This window comes from Triplophysa dalaica, chromosome 25 (assembly GCF_015846415.1).
Source record: "Triplophysa dalaica isolate WHDGS20190420 chromosome 25, ASM1584641v1, whole genome shotgun sequence".
In the NCBI taxonomy this organism is placed as follows: Eukaryota; Metazoa; Chordata; class Actinopteri; order Cypriniformes; family Nemacheilidae; genus Triplophysa; species Triplophysa dalaica.
The window spans coordinates 9,169,098-9,192,311 of record NC_079566.1 but is presented as its reverse complement, the minus strand read 5'-3'; the positions used below and the strand labels follow the sequence as shown (position 1 = coordinate 9,192,311).

General features: G+C 39.5%; 3 protein-coding genes across 3 annotated transcripts; 1 reads left to right on the top strand and 2 right to left on the bottom strand.

Moving 5' to 3' along the window:
- Positions 1-451: 451 nt before the first annotated feature.
- On the top strand, positions 452-8,051 carry wipf3 (WAS/WASL interacting protein family member 3). The gene is made up of 8 exons (XM_056741182.1): positions 452-764; positions 2,009-2,091; positions 2,655-2,787; positions 4,302-4,466; positions 4,561-5,382; positions 5,778-5,918; positions 6,204-6,305; positions 6,652-8,051. Exons 2-8 carry the CDS (start codon positions 2,020-2,022, stop codon positions 6,690-6,692), a joined length of 1,476 nt encoding a protein of 491 aa, XP_056597160.1. The 5' UTR covers positions 452-764; positions 2,009-2,019; the 3' UTR covers positions 6,693-8,051.
- wu:fc38h03 (acetylcholinesterase collagenic tail peptide) lies at positions 7,376-17,114 on the bottom strand. Its single transcript, XM_056741183.1, is given in 18 exon segments — positions 7,376-8,127; positions 8,211-8,313; positions 8,445-8,568; positions 8,651-8,770; positions 8,958-9,076; positions 9,305-9,401; positions 9,939-10,019; positions 10,127-10,162; positions 10,298-10,321; positions 10,323-10,343; positions 10,442-10,468; positions 12,973-13,031; positions 13,592-13,667; positions 14,327-14,353; positions 14,440-14,484; positions 14,926-15,036; positions 15,123-15,229; positions 15,795-17,114. Coding segments are annotated over 18 exon segments (1,350 nt in total). The 5' UTR covers positions 15,898-17,114; the 3' UTR covers positions 7,376-8,057.
- A 147-nt stretch (positions 17,115-17,261) lies between these two features.
- aste1b (asteroid homolog 1b) lies at positions 17,262-22,986 on the bottom strand. The gene is made up of 5 exons (XM_056741180.1): positions 22,879-22,986; positions 20,797-22,186; positions 20,482-20,695; positions 20,133-20,325; positions 17,262-18,643 (listed from the first exon to the last, which is right to left on the bottom strand). Exons 2-5 carry the CDS (start codon positions 22,171-22,173, stop codon positions 18,166-18,168), a joined length of 2,262 nt encoding a protein of 753 aa, XP_056597158.1. The 5' UTR covers positions 22,174-22,186; positions 22,879-22,986; the 3' UTR covers positions 17,262-18,165.
- Between the last annotated feature and the right edge of the window lie 228 nt (positions 22,987-23,214).

Here is a 23,214-nt window from a genome sequence, read left to right as displayed (position 1 = left end):
ATAAATGAAGACACAAAAGCATAATTTAGTGTGGTAATACAAAAAAGAAAAAAAGCTGCTCATCACATTATAAACATGTTTACAGTCAGACCTAGACTTCACACAAACACACCTTCCTTGACCTTGTCAAAAACTTCCACTAGAGAGCGAGCTCGTGCTGAATTGGAACATCCCACATGTCGGATTCTACTTGAGACACTATATTTTATAAATAAAATTTATTTTATAAATAAAAAGTTAAGTCATTATAAAACACAGAATGCAGATCACCGTTTCCCGTATACAATTATTAAAATTAGTTTTTAAATGGTAAATTATGCACAATACAAAATGAGAAAAATAACATGGATCATGGTCAGAATAACCTACTACCGCTGTCCGCCTGTCGTGTTGTCATTAGCACGCGCTTGCGTTGCCAACAGGCTCAATGCGCAACAGCCTAATAGTGGAGACCAGTTCAGTTTACACAAACGTCAAACTGGGAAAGGGACACAGTGTCTGTCTTACGAACAGTTTCGAATCGTAGTACCCTAAAGCAAAGTATAATTTTACATGCTGCATGCGCACGCTTATTATGGACTGTATTTTATGATTTTTAACATAACGAACCATTAGACGCGTCCTCGCCTCGAGCCTAATTATAACCCGAGCTCGAGTATCTCTTGAGCTGGACACAGCGCGCCCGGACTGGCCATTGACAACTTCTCTGCGTCCACTGGATAAAAGAAAAACCGCACGAAACTTCAGATTTCAAACACACTAAGGTAAGATCTGAGTGAACTACATGGCAATAAACCGAGTTATTATACAAGTGTAATAATACCGTTATTCATGACTTCATTGGTTTGCCTTCTGAGTGACATTGACACAGTGCTGACAATTGTTATCTATGAAAGACAGTTTAATGTTTGCATTTGTACATTATTAATTTGTTGATCCCCAAACTAAATGTTTATTTAAATATAGATATCAGTTTAATAAAGAACTGCCTTTTGGATAGAATGCAGAAAACAACACATAACACACGTTATGATTAGTTTGAGTAAGAAAGCACGTCTGACTACAGGTGGATAAAAATGTTTCCACAGCACAACTTTGTGTGTCAACATCTCCATGGGAAAGCTGGTAATGGGGCTCTAGGGAAGCGGTGTTATGAGGCACAAGTGAACTGTTATCCAGGTCTTAGACAATCATATAAAAAGGACCAAAAGGAAAATAGCTCAAATTTATTGTGCAATGGACAAGCAAAATTCTACTTACATTGTCATTTTCTTCTCATCCATAATTATTTATTACACCAATACCCAAGCTTCACAATGTTTCAGTATTTTGGCAAGAATAAGCATTCCTGACTATTAACATATTAACTGAATTCCTTCTACATTTCTCAGCTGTATTTAGCATACTTCTCTTCCTCACATAATCACTGAGAGTGTTGTTGGGCTTGCCAGTGGTTGGGTAGCTCTACTTCCAAAACAACAGAGTCCTTTGTTAACTCCAGAGTCCTTCAGCTCTTGATAAGAGATAGCCCTGTTTTCTGATCTGAGATCAGTTTTATTTTTTCTTATTAATGGTAGAGAAATGACCCTACATGTTGTAGGAGATGTTCTCCTTTTTGGCCATTGTTAATGCAGGAGATTGGTTTTCCTGTAAGAGAAGGGAGGGTTCCTGTTTGGTGCATCTTGTGATGGACAAGCTTCCTGCCAAGTGGAACATGAAGATTCGTGGAGAGGGAGGTGAAAGAGGAAAGACAGAATGCTTTGTCATTTAGAAACCACAATGAACTTCTAAACAGTTCTTAGTGTTCTCTAACACCTGTGTTTAGCTGGAGCTCTGTCAAAGTCAGAATTTAACAAATAAAACAAAGAAGAGAGTCAAGATCAAGTTTGTTTTTACAACATCCAAAAGACTAATCTAACAAGTTCTTTAAACAGCAATTTAAACAGGTTGGGACTGCTGGTGGCCAGGGGTTAAGGATCATGTGTGTTTGTGCTTCATTTTTTTTAAGGTTTCTCATCTATGCCTCTCCCTCCACCCCCTCCTCCACCTCCCCCAGCACCCCCACCTCCACCTGCTTCAGCTCCTGCACAGGTGAGATGTATGCACAAATATACATTAATAATATATAGTTCATCAAGCTTCATTACATGTATATTTGCACACTCCAATATAAACAGAAATAGTATTTTGCTCTTTGTTTTGTTGCTTTCTATATTTCTGACCATCTTCTCTTGCAGTTTCTCCTGGCAACCACCTGTCCAGTTTGCATTATTAATTAGAGATAAAATTACACACTCACACACACATAGGGAAGAAGTGCAGTTGGTGTCACATGTTCGGCTTTTCTGGTTAATGTGTATCCATTGCCCTAACATAACAGGTGTCATTTGAAATGCACAATTCAACTCACACATCAACACTTAATGAATTGCGTAGTTAAGCAGGTCACACTCACTATTCTGTGTTAGACATTGGTTTTATTAAAATCCAGTAACTCAGTATGTGATTGGAACAGACATTTTGTTGCAGCACAACTGTTGTTGACTATTATTTTGCTGTATCCTTGATACCATAAAAAAATAAACTTTGTATTTGTGCAGACAATAATTAGTGAAATTAACTATTTCTTTAATAACCAAATATCTCTTTTAAAGTCACGGACAGATCCTCCTAAAGTTCCGCGTTCTGTAGAAGGAGGTCGCAATGCACTATTGGGGGACATTCAGAAGGGGGCGAGGCTGAAAAAGGTCATACAAGTCAACGATCGAAGTGCCCCTGTACTTGACAGTGAGTCCAATTAAATGTATTCAGATACACTTTTTTATATTTATTTTATTATGTTTACATAATAATGTCATAGTTTTAATATTCTCTAAATATTTTTTGTCACTTGGCGACACTCTGTTTACAAACTGAAACAATTTAAATTCTGATCAGATTTGGATGTGATAGACTAAGTGGAATGTTGTGGGATAGTGGAAATGTTAAATTGCACAGATAGTTTTTTTTAAATCAATGAAAAAATTTCTCACACCAGTAAATTGCAGTAAAATTAAATTGCTCTTTATTTAAATTAAATTACTTTATTTAAATTACTCTTTTATTAAAATAAAGTAAAACATTTTGATAGACAGAACAAAGTAGTAAAAAGATAGCCATTGAACAGTCTGAATTGCTGATAAGTGCTTATCTGTATAGAGCTATATTTGAGCTCAAGGTCCATTTTCATTGGCTCCTCACACTTCAAAGCACTCAAGTGCAGAAAGGATACATTACATTTATGCATTTAGCAGACACTTTAATCCTAAGCAACTTACATTGCATTTAACCAAACATTTTTTTCTGAATATGTTTATTCCCTGCGATCGAACCCATGACCTTGGCTTTGCTAGCACCATGCTCTTACCACTGAGCTACAGGAAAGCTATTTGTCTGTATATGGGAATGTGGAGTAGATAAAGGGCCAAGACACACCACAGGAAGTGATGAAGTCAGGATCGCAAGGACATCAAGGGGCCTGAATCTACTTGGCTTCCTATTTGATACAAAGAACAGTATTATTCTCTGGACTCGAGATAGGCCATGTTCATTAAAAAGTTGATGGCTTACTTGATAATATAGCTAATTTTTCTGACTGCTTAAATAAGTGAATTGTTTTTTTTAGTTTGTTGGTCTGGAACAACATCCCTGTAAAACAAATACAGTCCCAACCATTGTCAGGGTCGATTTTTTTATTTCTTTTTTATTTGGGGGGTTTGTATATGTAAAACTCACTGTATGCCACACTATCCTTCAATTCACAAAATCCAAATTTAAAACATTGATTATTTATTATTTATTAATCTGAAGAGTTTAATTGAAACCCAGGTAACTCTGTTTTATTTTTTGTTAACAGGTTTTTTTGTGTTTTATTGTGTGAAGGTAGCTGTATTTTAGAGTTATTATAAGTTAATCAAAACTTCCCAACTGTAGTTTTATTGATATTACTTGGAATGTACAATAAAAAAAGGTTTTTGCAAATTGGATGCATTAACACTACTATTGTTAAAGAGCTATATGTTATTATCAAGTATAGTATTAACATGATATTGATAATTACCGTTAGTAATATCAACATTTTGCTTTTATTAATACGGATAATTCTTGCCTTCACATTTGGTGACGCTAATTCTGACCCTTTGGTGCTGTTCTTAAATTTAAACCGTTGATAGGACTTTTGTTTCAGGAACGTCCAGGATGTTGATTTAGGTTTACGTCTTACATGTTTAAATCCCTTCAAGTGTCATCGTATGTGTCTCTAGAGCCTAAAGTGAGTGGTGTGGATGATAATGGAAGACATGGGGCTCCAAGCACGTCAGGTTCTGCTCCACCTACAATTGGGCCAAGTCTGGGTGGACTGTTTGCTGGGGGATTTCCTGTCCTCAAACCAGTTGGACAAAGAGACAAACGGCCACAGCACAACTCGGGTATAGAAATCAATTATTAATTTGGATAAATGTTGTACTTTTTCTTTAGTGAATGACTTTATATTTATGCAACACTGGTTGTTTTATGTTTCAGTGTCTCGTTCGGGCTCTTCCGCTAGCCTGAAACAGCCTCTCTGGAACCCTCCATCACAAGGAGATGGTTTTAGAGGAAGCGCCCCTGATTTGTCCCCTTCCCGCAAACCGTTGGAAAGAACCGCCTCTTTGCCTAAAGCTCGGCCCCTTTCCTCATACACGGCCCCGCCATCCCCCTGCCAAACTGCACATCCTGATTTCAAACTGTCCTCCACACCACCATCTTCTGCTCCACCCCCTCCTCCTCTTCATTTTAGACCGCAAGAGCGACCAAGTCATAAACCCCCACCACTCCCCACCGGCCCGCCACCACCCCCGCCTCCTCAAATGGCCAAACCCACATGGTTACCTGTCCAATCACACTCCATTCCTATGCCCACAACTCCGCCTCCTCCACTGCCTCCTTCCATCCCAACTTCCTCACTGCCTGACAGATCATCGGGGTTCTTTTACCCTCCACCCCCTCCACCGCCTCCGTCAATACCACCATCCTCACTCCCCGACAGATCATCTGGGGTATTCTATCCTCCACCCCCTCCCTCGGTTCCTCCATCCTCGGTCCCTAAACGGTCATCTGGAGTTTTCTGTTCTCCGCCTCCTTCTCCAGGCATGTTAGAAATGAATAAAAGTCATTTAGGCCCTCCACCTCCTCCTCTTCCTGCTTCTTTTTCATCAGGCCACCCCTCCTCAGCACCACCCCCACTACCTCCAAAAGTACCTCCCATGCCCTCACCGGCATACAGGCCCAGCGTACCACCTTTGCCGCCTTCTTATCCGTGTACCGCCCCCAGCAGACGACCCCCTGCGGTGCCACGGAGTGCAGGTAAATGACAAACAACCTCTTAAAGTGATAGTTCACCCCAAAAAATTAATTCTGTCATCATTTACTCACCCTCATGTCATTTCAAACCTGTACGACTTTTTTGCTTCTGCGGAACACAAAAGAAGATATTTTGAGGAATGTTGGTAACCGAACAATGGCAGTGCCCATTGATTTGCATTGAAATAGAAGTGAATGGGTACTGCCATCTGACAGCTTCAGTCACTATTCACTTTGTTTAAGAAATACAGCATTGACATTCATGTGTTCCATCAACGTCATACAGGATTTGATTCAGGTTTGAGTAAATAATGAATCGTCATCTTTTTATAAAAAAATCCTATCCGGTGAACTAGATGAACTAGAACCGTGAGTTATGAAGAATCTTGGATTGACAGGTGCTCCGCGGTTGGCTCCACCTCCTGTCCCGCCAGCTCGATCTCCTACCACTGAGCTTTCCAGTAGGATCCCTCCCCCTCCTCCTCTTCCGCTTTTAGCTCCGCCTAATTTAGTACGGAACGGACATCTGCATAGTTTAGGTGAGACTTTAGGTCATCATTATATAGCTATACTGTTTTCTTGTACTTATTGGTAGTGATACAAATACAATAGTTCATTATCACAAGCACTGAAAATGATTGATAAAACCACACCACATAACACATGACACAAGTAATAATGTGAGCCTGAAACCTACATAGTACTATAGTACTATTGATTGTGTTTGTATGTTTGTAGAAAGCGAAACAGTAAAGTTTCAATGTCAAGTGTGTAATTTCTGTTTGTCAAACTCAAAGAAGTATCTATGTATTTGAATGTCTCAGATGACTTTGAATCAAAGTTTCATTTCCATCCCATTGAGGACTTCCCTCCTCCTGAAGAGTTCAGGCCCTTCCCACGTATCTACCCCAGCAAAGAGAACAGAGGTACAACAGAATCTTTGTGTGTGAGAGTGGATGTGTGGAAAGGTGAATTCTCTGTTCGGTGACAATACTCACAGTGTTGCCTCTGTTCATGTAGTCAGGCCTTAGGCAGACGATCACATCATTCATGGTAACAGAAACTCCTGTATAGGTCACTACTACGCAAACAGCTTGTAACCAGACCCATTTGTTTACACTTTCAAGCTGAAACAATAGTATACTGCTTCATGTAAAGCTGCATTTAATGTTTTGTTAGTTCCTTATATGATTTTTGAAACTATCTAAAAACTGAAACAAAAGGCCTTTGATGCCATCTTGTTGTAAAGCTCTTCTCGTTTTGTTTTCACAGTCAACCCACAACCTCCTCCCACGAGAACTCATTTAAGATGAAATGTGACAATACCATTTTTGGTGCTAACTTTTACCAGGACATCTCTGATTCAAAATCCCATCATCAGCGCAGAACAGCATCTTAAAATTGGTTATATCAACTCAACTCAAAAAAACATCTTTTAATGTAAAATGAACATGAACTTGTTTCACCTTTTGTTTCATTTTTTTTAATTTGTTTGTAATATTGTATGAGTTTCAGTAACAAACGTTTTTAAATAATTTTGCTTTTCATAGCTGACCAAATGTAATTAGCTGCCTAGAATTATTTTAAGTAACAGTTACTAACCAGTAACAGAGTGTAAATAAGAAAAATAAGAAAAGGTGGATCTAAAAAATAAGGTTAAAGAGCAGCAAGTAATACTTAATCTTAAAAGTCTGACATTTTTTTTCAAAAAGGAAAGAAAGCAAACCAATACCAGTAAAATCTCGGAATCTGTATAAAATGAACTTGTTTGAATCTGGTGTACTTTGTTTTGTAAATGGTAAATGAAAAATTTCTGAAACTAACAAGAATGGGTTATGCATGTTTTTTTATATCATTCATATTTTTTTCACCCCCCCAACATTCTGTGAATTTCTTCAATCACTGTTTTTGAAATTTGTTTCAGGTTTTGATGCTGTGCATTTTATAATTTTGTACAAAAAAAAGAGAGACTGAGAAACAGCGCCACCAGCTGGAATTCACATGCTTGCAGTTTATTGCTATGAGTGAATACATTTTCTAACCAAGGTAAACATTGCAAGACATTCCCCTTTCTTTGAAAAAGATAACTAACAAGGTATCATTTCATAAAATATTAGACACAATTAAATAAATAAAAATAAATAAATACAATGATCTAGCATTTCTTTACAAGGCATGAACCTGTAAAATATTCTAGTCGTTTGTTCCTAAGGAAAAACACATAATACATACATAATGTAAACATGCTCAAACTTACTCATGCGTTTATAATAGCAATTAAATAATTTGATTTTAATATACATATTATACATTCATTAAAATCATGCCTTTTCATGATCTCCATAATGCAGTTCCTTACTTAAACATTCATCAAGAAGCTGCCATTAATTCACCCTATCATAAAAGAGCAGATACTGTATAGTGCAGAACAGAAAAACAGACCCAAATCTTCCCTCTTCTGATTCCCTTAATACTGTTGATCTCAGCAGGCTATATCTGTGTGTGCACACTGCACAGTGAGATCGAAAAGCCAGAAGTCAATGATCAATTTCAAGTTTCAGATTAAAGTCAAATTGAGATAGAAATCTTTTGGGAAAATGCTGCATTTTCAATAGTCATCCAAAACCTTTGAACCTCACTGTTTGTTGTCGATGTGAAAGTGTAAATATTTGTGGGCCTCAGGTCCGGTATTTGCATCCAGTGGAGTCGATGAAACAGGAGTCAGTGCACCTGAGCTGCCCAAATGTGCTACACATAAAGAAAAGATACACTGACATTGCATATGTAAAATTGTTACAGTATACATATGTGTGTGAATGGGGTTTACAAACCCTGGCAGATACGATTTGCAGGTCTGGTAGCCAAAGTCCTTTCCGTCGCACTCTTCCACAGCCTCAAGACGATAACCATCACCACAGAATGCCTTTTTACAACCTGTACTCAGAGAAAAATAATTATAAAGAACCAGAAGAATCAGAAGTAGAGAAACAAGGAAAAACAATGCTTACGTTTATGAACCTGTATTGTTTACGTGATTACGTGGTTTCTAGGATCATGTGACTCACCCACGCAATCATCTGTAACAACCTTGTTTCCATCGTCACATTCCTCCCTGTTGACTTCCTGCACCTCTCCATCTCCGCACACACCATTCACTCCCATCCTCTCCGTCGCCTGGAGGGGCATCAGCTGGAACAAACCACAGCTCCTGTTCCCATAATGCCAATGACTGACAGCATGTTTCACGGCAGCGTCTTCAGGCGATTGTTACCTGAATGGGCTCCCATCCATTTTCATCCTTAAAGTAAAGAGACCTCTGGTCCTTTCTGAAGGCCAGTGCATTATCTGTCTGAAGACTTTTTAGCTCTTCCTCACTGCTTACAACAAATATCTGAGTAGGAAGATCACAGAACATGGATAGTATTTTTGTTAAAAATGGAGAGGCTAAAATTTGTCTTGCGGTAAAATATGTTTGATGGGAACAGTGTGTATGCGGTTGAGCCACCTGAAGATCCAGAAATTAAAAAAAATGTTCTGTATATTGTTTATATACATGTGTATAATTGTGTGTTGCTTACAGCTGGAACTCTGTCATATTTGCTGCGGTGTTGTAATGGTGCACTCAGTGAACCACAGTCACAGTAAGCGGGAGGGCCTGGCATTCCCTTCTCCCCCTTTTCACCAACAACAAACAGTCCTGGACACAATATTATGAAGCATTAGTGACCAGAGTTGACCACGATAGGTTAAACAATGTGTTTTTGTGTTTGGAGAGGAAGGCTATTTAATTATACTTAGTTGACATGTATCCACACAAAGTTAGCTCGATTTGAAAGTCGCCTTCTGCAGTTGCTTGGGTCTCTTTAAAGGGTAAAACAAATGCATTTTCTTATTTAGATTGCTAGGTGACCGTGTGTTATCTCACCTGATGCCTGTAATCCAGGAGGCCCAGGGTGGCCCCTGAGTCCAGATGGTCCACTATGTCCCACTGGGCCTTGAGTACCTTTTTCTCCTTTATCCCCCTGCATTAAAATGCATAAATGATTCAAATACACATAAACACAAATACACTCATTGCTTAAGTTACATCTTAAAACTTGACGTATGAATTGTTTTTCATGCTAAAAACCTGTTGCATTAAATTACTCGCTGGTGTTGAAATGGCATTTAGGAGATCTGTACATGTCATAGCGTTGATCTGATTTATGGTAGGAACGTATGCTGGGTAATGCTTACAGTTACAGTCACCTGGTATTTCCCAGCAGTTAGTAATAACATACCCAAGAAGCGTCTATTCACAGCGTAACACAAGAGCTTTGAAACATGAGAGGCAGGGCTGGACTCGACATAGGAGGCCTGCTGTCCAAATCCCGCTACAACATGTTGAGATTTTCAGGTCCTCGGAAAATTTACGAATACATGCACAAGCTAGTGTTTAGCCACATTAAGTGACAAATTGACTGAGGTAGACAGGTTAACAGTGAGAATATGTGTGTCTAAATATCAAAACAAACTGAGTGTGTATGCCTTTATACAAGGAGAATTGTGTGTCTTCTCACCTGTTTACCCCTCTTGCCTGGTCGGCCCGTAGGGCCACGTCTCCCTGATACACCAAGCCCCCCCTTGGGTCCCATTTCACCCTGGAGGAGTGATTGCAGAACAGAGAAGCAGCTTGTCATATCAGTGATAACAAAAACATATTAGTGTTACGTGTCTGGGATCGATCTTGATGGTTAGAATCTCACACCTTCTGTCCCAGCATCCCAGGAAGTCCATTTGTTCCCTAATGAAGGAAGACAAGGTAAGGCATTCAAATTAACCTTCAGTTGCGAAATAAAAAAACTATGTCTCAATCTGAATATGATCAACAAATCAAATGAAATCTACAAACATGTCTGACAGTTCATTTGTCTCTAACCTTGTCTCCTTTTGGACCTGCAGGGTCCATAATCTCCTCGTGCCCCCTGTAACCATAATATAATACTCTATAATACTCATTCTCATATACTCAAACAAAGTTCAGTTCCATTCTTTTATTCATTATTGAGTTTAACGTGCACACCTTCTCACCCTTGATTCCTGGTAAACCCTATGGATATGGGAAAAACAATGAACAATTACCTTTGTCTCTTTTACAATTTATATTTATTTAAGTGCTGTCAATTCGATTAATCTTGATTAAGCGATTACAACATAAATGTTTATGTGTGTGTGACGTGTATATTTATAAGTATATATAAATGCACAAATATACACGTGTATGTATGTATATACATTGTGTATGTATATACACATATACATGTAGGTTTGTGTATTTAGTAGTGCTGTCAATCGATGATGATGACTCAGGCATGCTGAGATGCATGCAGAAACAGTTGCATCGTAAGGCTGACATGCCAAGTGGAGTTGTGTGTCATCTGCATAGGAGTGATTGGAAAAGCCATGTTTCCGAATGACAGAACCTAGGGATGTCATGTATATGGAGAAGAGCAGTGGTCCAAGTACTGAGCCCTGAGGCACCCTGTATTGAGATGTTGGGACTTCGAGACCTCACCTCTCCAGGATACTCTAAATGACCTACCTGAGAGGTAAGACTTGATCCATTGTAGCAGCATTCCATACACCCATAGCATTGAGGGTCGACAGGAGGATGTGGTGGCTGTGGTTGTGGTAATATTTTCAAAAGCATAAGATAGATCCAGTAGGATGAGTACAGATGATTTAGAGGCTGCTTTTGCCAGTCTCAGGGCTTCACTGACTGAGAACAGTGCAGTCTCGGTGGAATGACCGCTCTAGAAACCAGACTGGTTGCCATCCAGGAGGTTGTTCTGTGTGAGAAAAGAGGAGAGCTGGAAAAATACAACATGCTCAAGAGTTTTGGTAATGGAGTGGAGGAGAGATACCGGTCTGTAGTTTTCTAACAGTGCAGGATTAAGAGTGGGTTTCTTCGGTAGCGGGGTAATACAGGCCTCTTTGAAGAATGTGGGAAATGTACCAGTGGTGAGAGACAAGTTGATAATGTGGGTCAGAGCAGGAACTACCGATGGAAAGACAGCCTGGTGGAGATGGGTGAGGATTGGATCTAATGGGCAGGTAGTCGGGTGGTTAGAAGAAATGAAACATCAGCTTCGGATAGGAGAGAGATAGATGCGAGTGAGGATGTGTCAGGATTTGGGCATGTTCAAGAGGTGGCGATGCAGAGAACTGACTGCTGGTGGTTGATTCTTTACAAAGAAAGACACAAAGTCATCAGCTGTTCAGTCCGATGAAGGTGAGGGGGCAGGCGGGCAAAGAAGAGCAGAGAAGGTTTTAAACAGAGTACGAGAGTCAGGGGAGTTGTTGATTTTTGAGTAGTAATACTGAGGTTTTTGCAGAGGAGACATCAGCGGGGAAAGAACATACCGATAGAGACAGAGGTCAGTAGGATCTATCAGCAGAAATGTGCCATGCTCATGGAGAACATCAGATAACCAGCCGGCAGAAGGCGATGCACGGGTTGATCTAGATGTAAGAGGGCATAAGCTGTCTAAGCATGATGTCAGTGTGGAGCAAAGAGTTTCAGAGGCGCTGATAGTATCCAACATAGAGAGATGTTCAGAGGTAACGACCATGGTGGAGACCGCAGTGGATAAGCTGGAGGGAGAGAGTGTACGTAGGTTGCACGCATTTGTACTGTCCGGAGAAGTTAGGTTGAGATCAAGAGTGATAAGGAAATGATCAGACGTGTGCAGCGGGGTGACCTGAGAGTGATGAGTGGAGCAGCAGTGTGTGTAGACAAGATCTAGTTGATTACCAGACTTATGGGTTGCTAAAGTGGGAATTCGCTTGAGGTTAAACGACGCAGTAAGGTTCTTGAAGTCGGCAGCTTCAACTTTTTCAAGGTGTATGTTGAAGTCTCCAACTACCACCAGAGGAGAACCATCCTCAGGGAAGGATGACAGGAAGTGCATCCAACTCATACAAAAAGTGTCCAAGCTGACCTGGGGGATGATAGATAACTACAACATAAGTTTTAAAGGGTCGACTCGAAGGAGATGATAGTCACATGAGGGTGGTAGATGTTTGAAATAGGAATAAGTAGACCAGTTCCCTCACCCCTCCCTGAAATGCGGGTACTAAGCTCAACCGCCCGATGTAAATCTACCATATGGTTTCTTTAAATGCGACAAAAACTACAGCACCCATTCAACAAATTGTTTATTAAAATATTTAATTTAATAAAAATGCAATAAATTGTGTATTTAATACAATTATTTTACAATGAAATAAGAATATAAATTAATGTTTACATAAATTAAATTAAATATAAATAGTTCTGCTATTAGACACTAGCTAGACCAATAAACAATCAGAAGTTCAGAGCAGTCCACGAGGCATGTCTGATGAAACGGTCTATACATGTAACACACACATAGTATAATATAAACACAAACATTCATTTTAGAATTGCGATTAATCAATTTGACAGCACCAATTTATATACTAAACCTAAAGATATATGGTGCCTATCATTGAAAAACAACATAACATAAGATTACATTATTTCCACTTCTCACACCAGTTACACTTGGAGCATGAAAGCATGTAACTCACTTTAGGTCCGACTGGTCCCCTCATACCAGGCATTCCTATTAGTCCTGAGTCTCCTTTCTCTCCCTGCCAATGAGGTCACATATACAGTAACCAGTCAGAAGGGGATTGTGTTCCAAGCAGTTATTCTTAGATCCATCCCTTCCGTCCCATCGTAGACGCAACATTCAATGGTGACACTGGACTCTGATCATAACCTTGGCAGTTAGTTTGATAAGTGCATTAACCACAACTGAAGACTAGACTTGTATAGGTAAATGCCAATAACAGATGCAAATGATGTGGGTGGATGACATAGGCTCGATGGAGTTTGGGAATAAAACTCACCCGTAGGAAAGGAAGTCTTTAAGGATTTCTTTAATAGCTCGATTACACATGAATGAGAATAAATGGAGAGCAAATGGAAATGTTTGCTTCAGAATCTTGCTTCTCACAAAAATTATGAATCCAAATCCAAATTATTTTACCAATACCATATAAATTAATTTTAACCTCCACACAATTTACAATTATCTCGTTTCTATTTTTATTTATTTTTAGTTGTGCTGATTCACAACTTAGCAAATCTCTGAGCAATAAAATTAAGAGCAACCTGTGAGTAGTCAAATATTTTTCTCGGCACCCATCTTAGGTCCATCTGAGCCAGGTAACCCTGGAGCACCTGGGTTCCCAGGCAGTCCTGGACGCCCAGTTCGACCCTACAAATATAATGTTTGTGTGTTAGTTTTGCACACCCACAAAATCCTCAAGCTAACAAGATGCAGTGCGGCAGAAGCTGAAGCGTACAGAGCAGTTTTAATCAAATACAAACACCCTACTCAGCATCTCTGCCACTCGGCAGCCCTCTACACTCTCTTAAAAAATCAGCCCATCCAATCCAGCTCCTTTTTTTTGAGTGCTTTCCAGATTCTTCACTCCAACATTTTCTCTCTTTGTACTCTTAAATGTATACATTTGGTAGATGCTTTATTCAAGGTAAATCACAGTGCATTCAAGCTATGCATTTTACGATTCTATGTATTGGCTGGGAATCAAACTCATGACCTTGGCATTGCATGCTTTAATTTGAAAGCAGCGGTGCTGCACAACTAAGATTAATGTCACCACTAAGTGATATTACAGGGCAAATCTGCAGTGGAGAGCAGAATGGCTTTAATACCGTAAACAGCACATAAAGAAAGTACTAGACTGCAGAACGTCTCCTGTGATAAGGATGGAGCACATTTTAAATTAAAGGAAGAATATAAAAAAGAAGTGTCCACCAAGACTACTGCTACTAAGAACTCATGCCCATGCAAGAGCAGATCAGTGATGAAAATATCTTCCTTAAAGGTTCAAACAAAATGAAGATTCTGACCTTAGACCCTGGATGTCCTATGTCACCCTAAAATGAAAGAGGAAAACAATTCATTAAAGTTCTCTTTTATCAAAACAAGGTATTTGATCTCCAAGAAAGCTTAACAATCTCACATTATCTCCTTTGGATCCCTTCATTCCCGGTAAACCAGCATGACCCTAAAACAAGACAAAAAATTATAATCCTGCTTCTTTGTGTTGAGTGATCCAGACGAGCTGTCAGTCTGTGTGTTGCTCAGCAACATCGCAATGACCGATCCTGCTTTGGTTTTGCTTGGGACTATTTTTGCAAGTGGAACAAAAATAGTCAAAATAACTGGCTATATTGTGTCTACAATACAAGCTTCTCAATATTTTCCTTATGTTTATAGAACCGAATATCTCCATTGACAATCTGATAATCATTACAACAACTTGCCCAGGCTACTTTGCTTATTGTAAGGCCTACAGTATTGTTTCTTAAATCTTTATTAGTTTGTGGGTTTTTGTTTATGTTTAAAGAAATAAACAATTTTGTTAACCCCTTGTTGTCTGCACCTGGGTTCTGTTTGTGGCAGATTCATGACATTTGGTACCTCGTCCTTTCCCCTTCCATCTTACCTGTGGTCCGACAGGTCCAGGAGGTCCTGGTGGTCCTACGACACAGCACTCTTTCGCCTGCTCCTCATCCTTCTTTCTCTCTTCTACCCTCACCATGGGTCCTGGAGATACCTTGACAAATAGATCAAAAAAGACTGTCATTTCATTTATTAAATTTACAAGAATTAATCACGGCACTGTCATGATGTAGTACTTACAGGCCCTCTACTTAAGACACCGGGAGGGGGCGGGAACAAAGGTGGGGGAGGCGGAACCCGCAGGCAACATGGGTCAAATCTTTTGAAGGCATCAAATGTGGCCGGGGCTGACGAATATACCAAACAATCATAAGACAAAGAGAGATTTAAGATAATGAACAGCATGCAAGCATGCATTTTATGAATACTAATAGAAATGCAGTGGTTAATTAGTTTTTATCAACAGCATTTTAGTTTAAGTGCACTTTAAGATGCTGTATGTAAAATGTATGCTAAACATTTAGTGGAACATATGATTTCAAATGAATTATTTAAATCAGACAATGAGTTAATAACTATAATAAATACCCATGGTTTTACCACAGCATAGTTAAACAGGTAAAATGATCACATCTTTACACATTTAACCACAAATGTACTATTTATTTTAAAATAGTACATTAAAATATAGTTTAAAAATAGTAATTACATACTCATCATTAAATATAAAATAATATATTTTCAATGAATATAATAGCGTGAATATAAGGAAACAGCAAATGAACAAATAAAACACACATCATTTAGCCACACAGACACTCGCTCTCACGATCATACACGCTCGAGCTCACGCGTGTACGCACACATGCATTGGCGCGCTCTCTCTCTCACTCTCTCTCTCTCTTTTCATACCTGTTGGAAGAGTAATTATATTATCCAGATTGAACGGTGAAAGATACGCTGACACCGAGCACAGAAGAAAATGCAGCTGTATCCCAACCCTGCTCATGGCCATGTTCCTATATACCAGCGTGTCAAAAATACATAGACACGAGACGGTGCCCGCCCTCTCTCACTGCTAAATCTCTCTCCCATCCATCCAGTCTAAAATACCAGCAGCTCTTCCTCCCTCCCAGACTGTTTCTGCTGCCTCGGTCTTGTCTGTCAGTGCGACTGTGTTATAAAGTCATATGAAGTCTTCCCACGGAGTCTATCGGGATCACCAGGCGGAGCTGATATCTGATCTGCCGTCTCCAGTCCAGGATTAGACCCTCGTAGCCTACTACTACCACTACACACGCTAACAAACTGTACATGGCAGCCATAAGATTAATGACAGTGTTTGATAATCACCTGTAACGAGCATGTGACATTTAACCCAAGTAATAACATACAAAATAATATAGAGAATATTGACATTAAAGGGATGGTTCATCTTTTGCTCACGCTCATGTAATTTCATACCTGTATAAATTTGTTCCGATGGACACAAAGAGAGATATTTGGAAGAATGTTAGTAATTTTCAGTTCCGGGACATGAATGACCATAGAAGGAAGAATTAAATGGCAGTCAAAGGTGCCGGAGAACTCTTTGTTTTCCTAAAATCTTCAAAATACCTCATTATGTGTTCATCAGAACAAGAAATACAATATTTTGTTTCCTACTATGGTAGTTGATGATGTCCCAGAAATGAAAATTGCTTTCATTCTTCCAAATATATTTCTGTGTTCATTGGAACAAAATTTTGGAAAAAAATTGGAACAGGTTTTAAACACCCTGAGGGCGAGTAAATGGTGACAATATTTTGATTTTTAGATGAACTATACCTTTAAAGGTCCAGTGTATGAAATTTAGCGGCATCTAGATTTCGATTTCGAAGCACTATGGTAGCTGACACAGAACTAAGATATCATCACGTTTACACTTTTTTGGCCGAAGGAGATAAAGTATTTATAAAATGCGCTTTTAGCAGTTTGTCCCTTCATGGCTACTGTAGAAACAACATGGCGAATTCCATGTAAGGGGACCCGTGGTGTAGATAGAAATAGCTCATTCAAAAGTAATAAAAACATAACGATTCATTTTGTGAGGTCTTTATACACCTCTGAAGACATATTTTTGTGCATTATATTGTTATATTATGTCGATATATCAAAAAAGCTTAAAAAACAACCTTTATTAAAAAACATGAAATCCAAATTTCATTGTTCATTTTTATTTAAAAATTAAACTTTGTCTGTGGTCACCTACCCTGGAACAACGTTCCCGACTCTCCTCCCCGATGATAACCCGGTCACTGTCAAGACATATTAAACTGTTGTCTATTTTAAATGGGGGAAAAAAATTACCCCAGAGAACACAAGGCTTTACAAAACAAATTAAGTTGACAACTTGGCTCTTTATTTCATTGTAAATTCATTCCACAGGGAAATCACAATTAGGTATTGTCTTAAAGCATGTTATATCTTTACAAGAAACAAGGCTATCTGTTCAGATCCCTTAATGAAAGAAAATCAAATTTACATGCTGAAACAAGGAAAACCGGTATACCATAAAACATTATATAAATTATTTAAAAAAATCATTCACATAGAGGCATTGGTCCCAAAATTGCCAATCATTCTATAATATACAGAGTTGACATTTCATTTCTTTCAATTAAATAGTATAAAAAAAGCTACAGTAAATGTTCATAATCTAGCTCCAAAATAGCGTCGGCGCAGGTAAAAACTTAGTGCAAGCAAGCTCAAGATGATAGCTGCCATATAAAACATCTGTGTTGCTTAAACGGATAGTTTGTCGAAAATTTTAAATTCTGTCATCATTTACTAACACTAATTTCATACCTGTATAAATTACTTTGTTTTCTGATGAACACAAAGAAAGATATTTGGAAGAGTGTTAGTAATTATCAATTCCAGGATATCATTGACTTCCATAGTAGGAAGAATTAAATGGTGTGTCTGAGAACTCAATCTTTTTTTCTAACTATGGTAGTGAAAGATGTCCCATAACTGAAAATGTATGACACAAAATGACACAAGTAAATTATGAAAGATTTCGCACTTTTAGATGAACTATCCATTCAAGTATGCTGAATTAGGTAAACGGTGCTGTCACCCGAAACAAAGCTTTTTTAAAAGCTAAAAGGCAAGGATAAACCCCAAAATTTGTTAAAAAGATCTGCGTGTAATTTCATCTCGTATTCTGTTTTCCTTTTTAAACCTCCCGTCCCTAGCATCTATCCATCTATTCCCTATCAATCTATACCCTCTCCAGTTGTCAAGCCCAAGCCCCCTGACAGTCATCCTCAAATGTTAAGTGTGAAAATCTGTTACCAAAATCGTTGTCTGCATAGATCATGCCTCTGCCCCTCCCTCTTTGTCCACTGCCCCTCCTTCTCCCTCCATTGGCCCCTCCTCTACCTCCATTGGGCTCTCCTCTCCCTCCACTGGGCCCACCTCTCCCTCCACTGGGCCCACCTATCCCTCCACTGGCCCCTCCTCTCCCTCCACTGGCCCCTCCTCTCCCTCCTCTGGGCCCTCCTCTCTCCCCATTGCCCCTCCCTCTTTGTTGAGCCTGTTTTTGCCCACCTCCCTTACTGTTGCTTGGTGTTACTAAACTTGCAGGGCCCACTATCGCCTGCAGCAGGATGGAGTAGAGCTGCTGAGCAAAACTATCCCCGGCAAGAAGAGTCTCAGGACGTTGACCCCCTTTTATGGCAGCCGCAAGGCCATGCAGCAGTGTACCACTAAAGACCCTTAAAGAAAAACAGACAGATATATACACAGTTGGTCTGTCATTAGTGGAAATGTCTCTAAAAATTAAAAAATATAAGAAAATGTAAAAATAAATAGTAATAAATGTATGACTTCTGCAGAACACAAGAAAAGGTATTTTGAAGAATGTTGGTAACCGAACAACGGCGGTACCCATCGACTTCTATTGTTCAGACAAAAACCAATGCAAGTCAATATGTACCATCGTTTTATGATTACCAACATACTTGAAAGGGTCATTGTTGACTTACATAACGTGAAGAACTATCATAGAAACCAGCATCATCAGTTAAGGCCTTTTTTTAACAACCGCACATACTGTCTGTGCCTTGCATCAGTAACAAACACAAACCATTTCTAAAAGCTATTCCAAGTAAAACAGTTTGCTATTGTTCCGCCCTTGCTCTCATGGGTTTCGAACCAGCAATCAGTCCGGCATGCGAGCCGGTCTAAGGGGCGCTCTAACGAATCGACGAGCATTTGTCGCAGGGTTACCAACTGTTTGTTGAACCCCCTTCTGTCAGTTCGCAATAGCGTTTCAGTGGACGGAAGTCCCCTCCGTCTGTTTGAATTCTGAATGTGACACATTGAGGTGTAATGGTCCACATGAGTGCCAGCCCACCGAGAGCTCCAAATGAGATGATCGATATTATTTTGAAACGTACTTTAGTTTCGTCATGTTTTCATAGTCTAGTGTCTTCACCTCTGCATGCTCGCATACACACAGCGCAGTTGTTGGAAGGAAACACACAGACGCGGCGACATAGTATCTGCGCCAAAGTGCAGCACAAGCTTGTGTTCAAAAGTGAACGTGTCGCTTTTTCAAAAGTGAATTAGGTAACTATTTTGCATATAGATAAGATTTTTACCGCTATTATCAATGTAAATTACACTGACAAATAAATTAAATTGTTAAACCTTCAAATGAATACTGGGGCACAGCAAATTTATACTAAGACATGTGCCCCAGTAAAAGGGGTCTAGCGACACACCAGCCTGCTTTAATTAAGCGTGGCTATGCTTTCAGTCGAGAAGCCCTTCCCCTACATTTATACCACATTAGTGTATTTTACATAAAAATTTACTTTTATGTATAATTATCGTAATATGTATTTTGGCAACTCCTGGTATCTGCATCACATGCGAACATCACCATGGCCTGATGAGGATTCTAAACCCGGAATGCAAAAATGCTCAAAAATAATAACTAACAGTTGCTAACATTGTTTTCTATAATGTGCAACACAACCAACTCTGTTAACATCTAAACAAATGTTTATAGTTTTTCGTGACGCATTAAAAGATCTTCTTTTGTGTTCTGCAGAAGAAAGAAAACCAAACAGGTTTAAAACTGTATTACCAGTGTAAACGTTACACTGAAAAAAAGTAACAATAATTATAATTTAGGAATTGATTATTATTTAGAAGTTTGTTTTAATGTAAACATGCGTCCAAGCTGCTATACCTTACCATGCAGATTGAGGTTCAGGTAGAGGAAAACACAATAACTGGTTCAGATAAAGTCCCACCAACATACAGGATTGCCATTGGCAGAGCAAATGGGCTACACCCAGATCTAAGCCCCTCCTTTGTCCTGGGTTTACCCTCAGCAGAGATAATTGCTGACACACAGTGGCAGCAGATTTGCTGCCATACAGTGGGTCTGCATGATAAAGAAAGCAAAACAATATTAGATTATTTACGCTTATGAAAAGTTATCAAGAACTTAAAATATTTATTAACCTTACATGCACATGCCATTTTATATGTAGACATGTAGAAATTGCTACAATCTCATAAAATAAAGAATCAAAGATACCATCAGGATGAACCATTCTCCAGCTGAGTTCACCATACACCAGTCCCAACAACATGGCCTGCAGCAGTGGGAGATTCGGCTTAGGTTTTGCGTTATTTCTCCAGAAGTACATCACACACACTGGAAGGCTCAGGTGAAGAGGTACTGGCTGTAAAACATGGTCCATCACACCCAGTGTTCCCAACAACACCTGCAGTCTTACATGTTTGGGAACCTAAGATGAAAGCCAAGACTACATCAAGAAACTTTTAAGAAATCAACCAATGTTCGTGAAATGCATGAAGCAACTGATTGGTAAAGTCTTCCAAAACTGACCTTGTCAAGCATTGTAAGATTCAGCTGTGGCACACTGGGTAGATGAACCTCCACTGTGTTTTTCTTCAGATTGAGGTCTTGTCGGTCATACTCTTCAACATAATGGATGTCATTCTGTTGTCCTCTACTCTGAGACTGTCTGTTTGGATCATCTCCTCCCCTCCCTCTTCCTCTCTGGGTGATAGTCTGCTGCCTCTGACCGTTATGTCTTGACTTGTCGAGCAGCAGGCCGTAGATAGTTTTCCGAATACTCAAAGAGGACAAATGACTACTGGGCAGCTGACTGTTTTCCACCTGAGCTATCAGCAAAACCTTCTGAAGTACAAGCACATCCAAGACTAAGGAGGGCAGTTTACCCAATGCAACCGCCCTTAAAAGCCACTCGGGTTGGGAAGCCAGCACTGCTGAGCGGCTGAGCCCCTGAGTGTTGGGTAGTGCAGGTTGGGGACTTGTAAAGTACTGAGCCAAACTGCTAGTTTGAGGAAGCTGGTAGTCCTGTATTCCATTGGAGAGCTGCGTACGTATGTTTCCTTTCTGTTGCCCGCCCAATATCTCCAGTACTTCCTCCATTGCATCTACAGGGGTAGTGAATCGAGACAGCCAGAGCAAAAAGCCCTCAAGTCGTGGACCAGAACCACGTCCTGACATTCGACCCGTTGGAAACTCAGCGCGGATGAAAAATGCCTCTGTAATTTTGTCAGGTGTGTAGTCATTACCAGCGACCACAGCAAATAGAGGAAGAAGCTGCTTTTTCAAACGGTTAAAATGCGAGCAAAAGCGGTTCACCGTGAAATGCCGGGCAGGAATGTAACGTTCCGTGGTCTTGCCACTAACATTATTCCACTCAAAGAATGAAAGTGGCAGATAGCCGCCACGCAAGTCAAAGATATAGAAGTCGCTGTCGTTGCTCAAAACAGGGCAGTGCCAGTGTTTGGCCAAAGAGGCGATCTCGAAATCAGCCTCGGTCATGCACTGCACCAGCGGCACGCCAAGTTGGGAAAGCACTTGTATGAACACAACCCGTGAAAGCAGAGGAAGAACAGAACCATTGGATCCTCGGGAAAGAGAGTGGGCTTCCCGGATCTTGTTCTGAGTTCTCTCTTGCAAGGTCTTGAACTTCTTGTCCATGTGGTCCATTCCTCCATCCAACACCACGAAGGGATGCACGTTGCATTCGGCAAGCGCTGCAAAAAACTGCTGAACTAACATGGCAAACATGTCGTAGTCTCCTCCCATTGCTTGATCCAATCCAGAGTTAAAATACAAGCGAAAATACAAGCTACATCCATCAATCACAAGACGGCAATCTCTCAGTCTCATATCTGTGAAGAAATTATGGTTTCCCTCCACATAACTTGTAAGACCACGAACCCCCATAATGAAACAGATGCTTGAAAGTAGAACAGAACTGTTAGTCTCACCTCAAACTGAAATTGTAATGATGCAAAGTATATAAAAAAATGATGTACATTTATGTGTATATTAAGGAGTATATATGCCTACTGCAGGAATACAAGTTACTTAAATGACTAATAACTGTATTAATCTGGACAACAAGAACAATATAAATAAAAAGTCAATTTTTGTAATTGATAAAGATGAAAAAAAATTGTAAGAAAATTTTAACATTACACTTTTCAATACAAAATATTTTCATATGAACTGTAAAATATGCATAATTTATCACGCATTTCTAACTCATTTTTTTATCGACTTGACTACATTTTTTAAAATAAAATACTACTTTTTAAAGAATTTGTTCACCGCTACAGATTCAAATCAAATGACGTTAACGTTAGGCCTGTACGGCATGTAACGTTAGCTCAGAGTATCAACCTCGCCTGGGATTGCAAAACAACGTAAAAGAGTCAGTAATAGTATTATGTTTTAAATAACAATCTAATTATTCGTGTTTATTTAGCTTCATTGATGTTGCCAAATGCACTACGAAATTAAAGTTTAAGTGTAAATTACAAAGTTGGCATGAAAACGCGCAACAATGCAATATCAAAAACGCACAACAGTACAGTTTTACAGTGATTTATTTAAAACACGCAACATTTAAGTACTGCAATCTCTTACTTGTTCCTATTCAGCAGCGTCTTGTCTCGTGCTTGTTATTATTTCGAGAAGTTCCGCATCGCCTTTCAGGATGTGTCAAACCGTTTCGACTCATTACCGCCATCTGCCGAAATGGATATTCGTGTGTTGGCGTTTCGAATGCTGATGGAAGCATGACGTCAAAGTACCGCGAGAGCGAGTTGAAGGAACTCCTTATGAATCTCTCTCGCGATACCTTGATATCATAAGTCGATCCGTCTGCTCAGCGCCGAATGAAGGCGAACACACTTATTATCAAGAGGGAACTGTCATCGTGAATTATTACTAGTAGTTTTAAATAATTTCCAACTACATGTC

Coding starts and splice junctions, on each gene's coding strand:
- aste1b (XM_056741180.1), bottom strand. CDS start 22,173: ATGGGGGTTCGTGGTCTTACAAGTTATGTGGAGGGAAACCATAATTTC. Junction 20,326..20,481: donor GAGAATGGTTCATCCTGATG/GTATCTTTGATT, acceptor TTTATCATGCAG/ACCCACTGTATGGCAGCAAA. Junction 18,644..20,132: donor CCTGAACCTCAATCTGCATG/GTAAGGTATAGC, acceptor TTTTTCTTTAAG/GGTCTTTAGTGGTACACTGC.
- wipf3 (XM_056741182.1), top strand. CDS start 2,020: ATGCCTCTCCCTCCACCCCCTCCTCCACCTCCCCCAGCACCCCCACCT. Junction 2,788..4,301: donor AAGTGCCCCTGTACTTGACA/GTGAGTCCAATT, acceptor ATGTGTCTCTAG/AGCCTAAAGTGAGTGGTGTG. Junction 5,919..6,203: donor CGGACATCTGCATAGTTTAG/GTGAGACTTTAG, acceptor TGAATGTCTCAG/ATGACTTTGAATCAAAGTTT.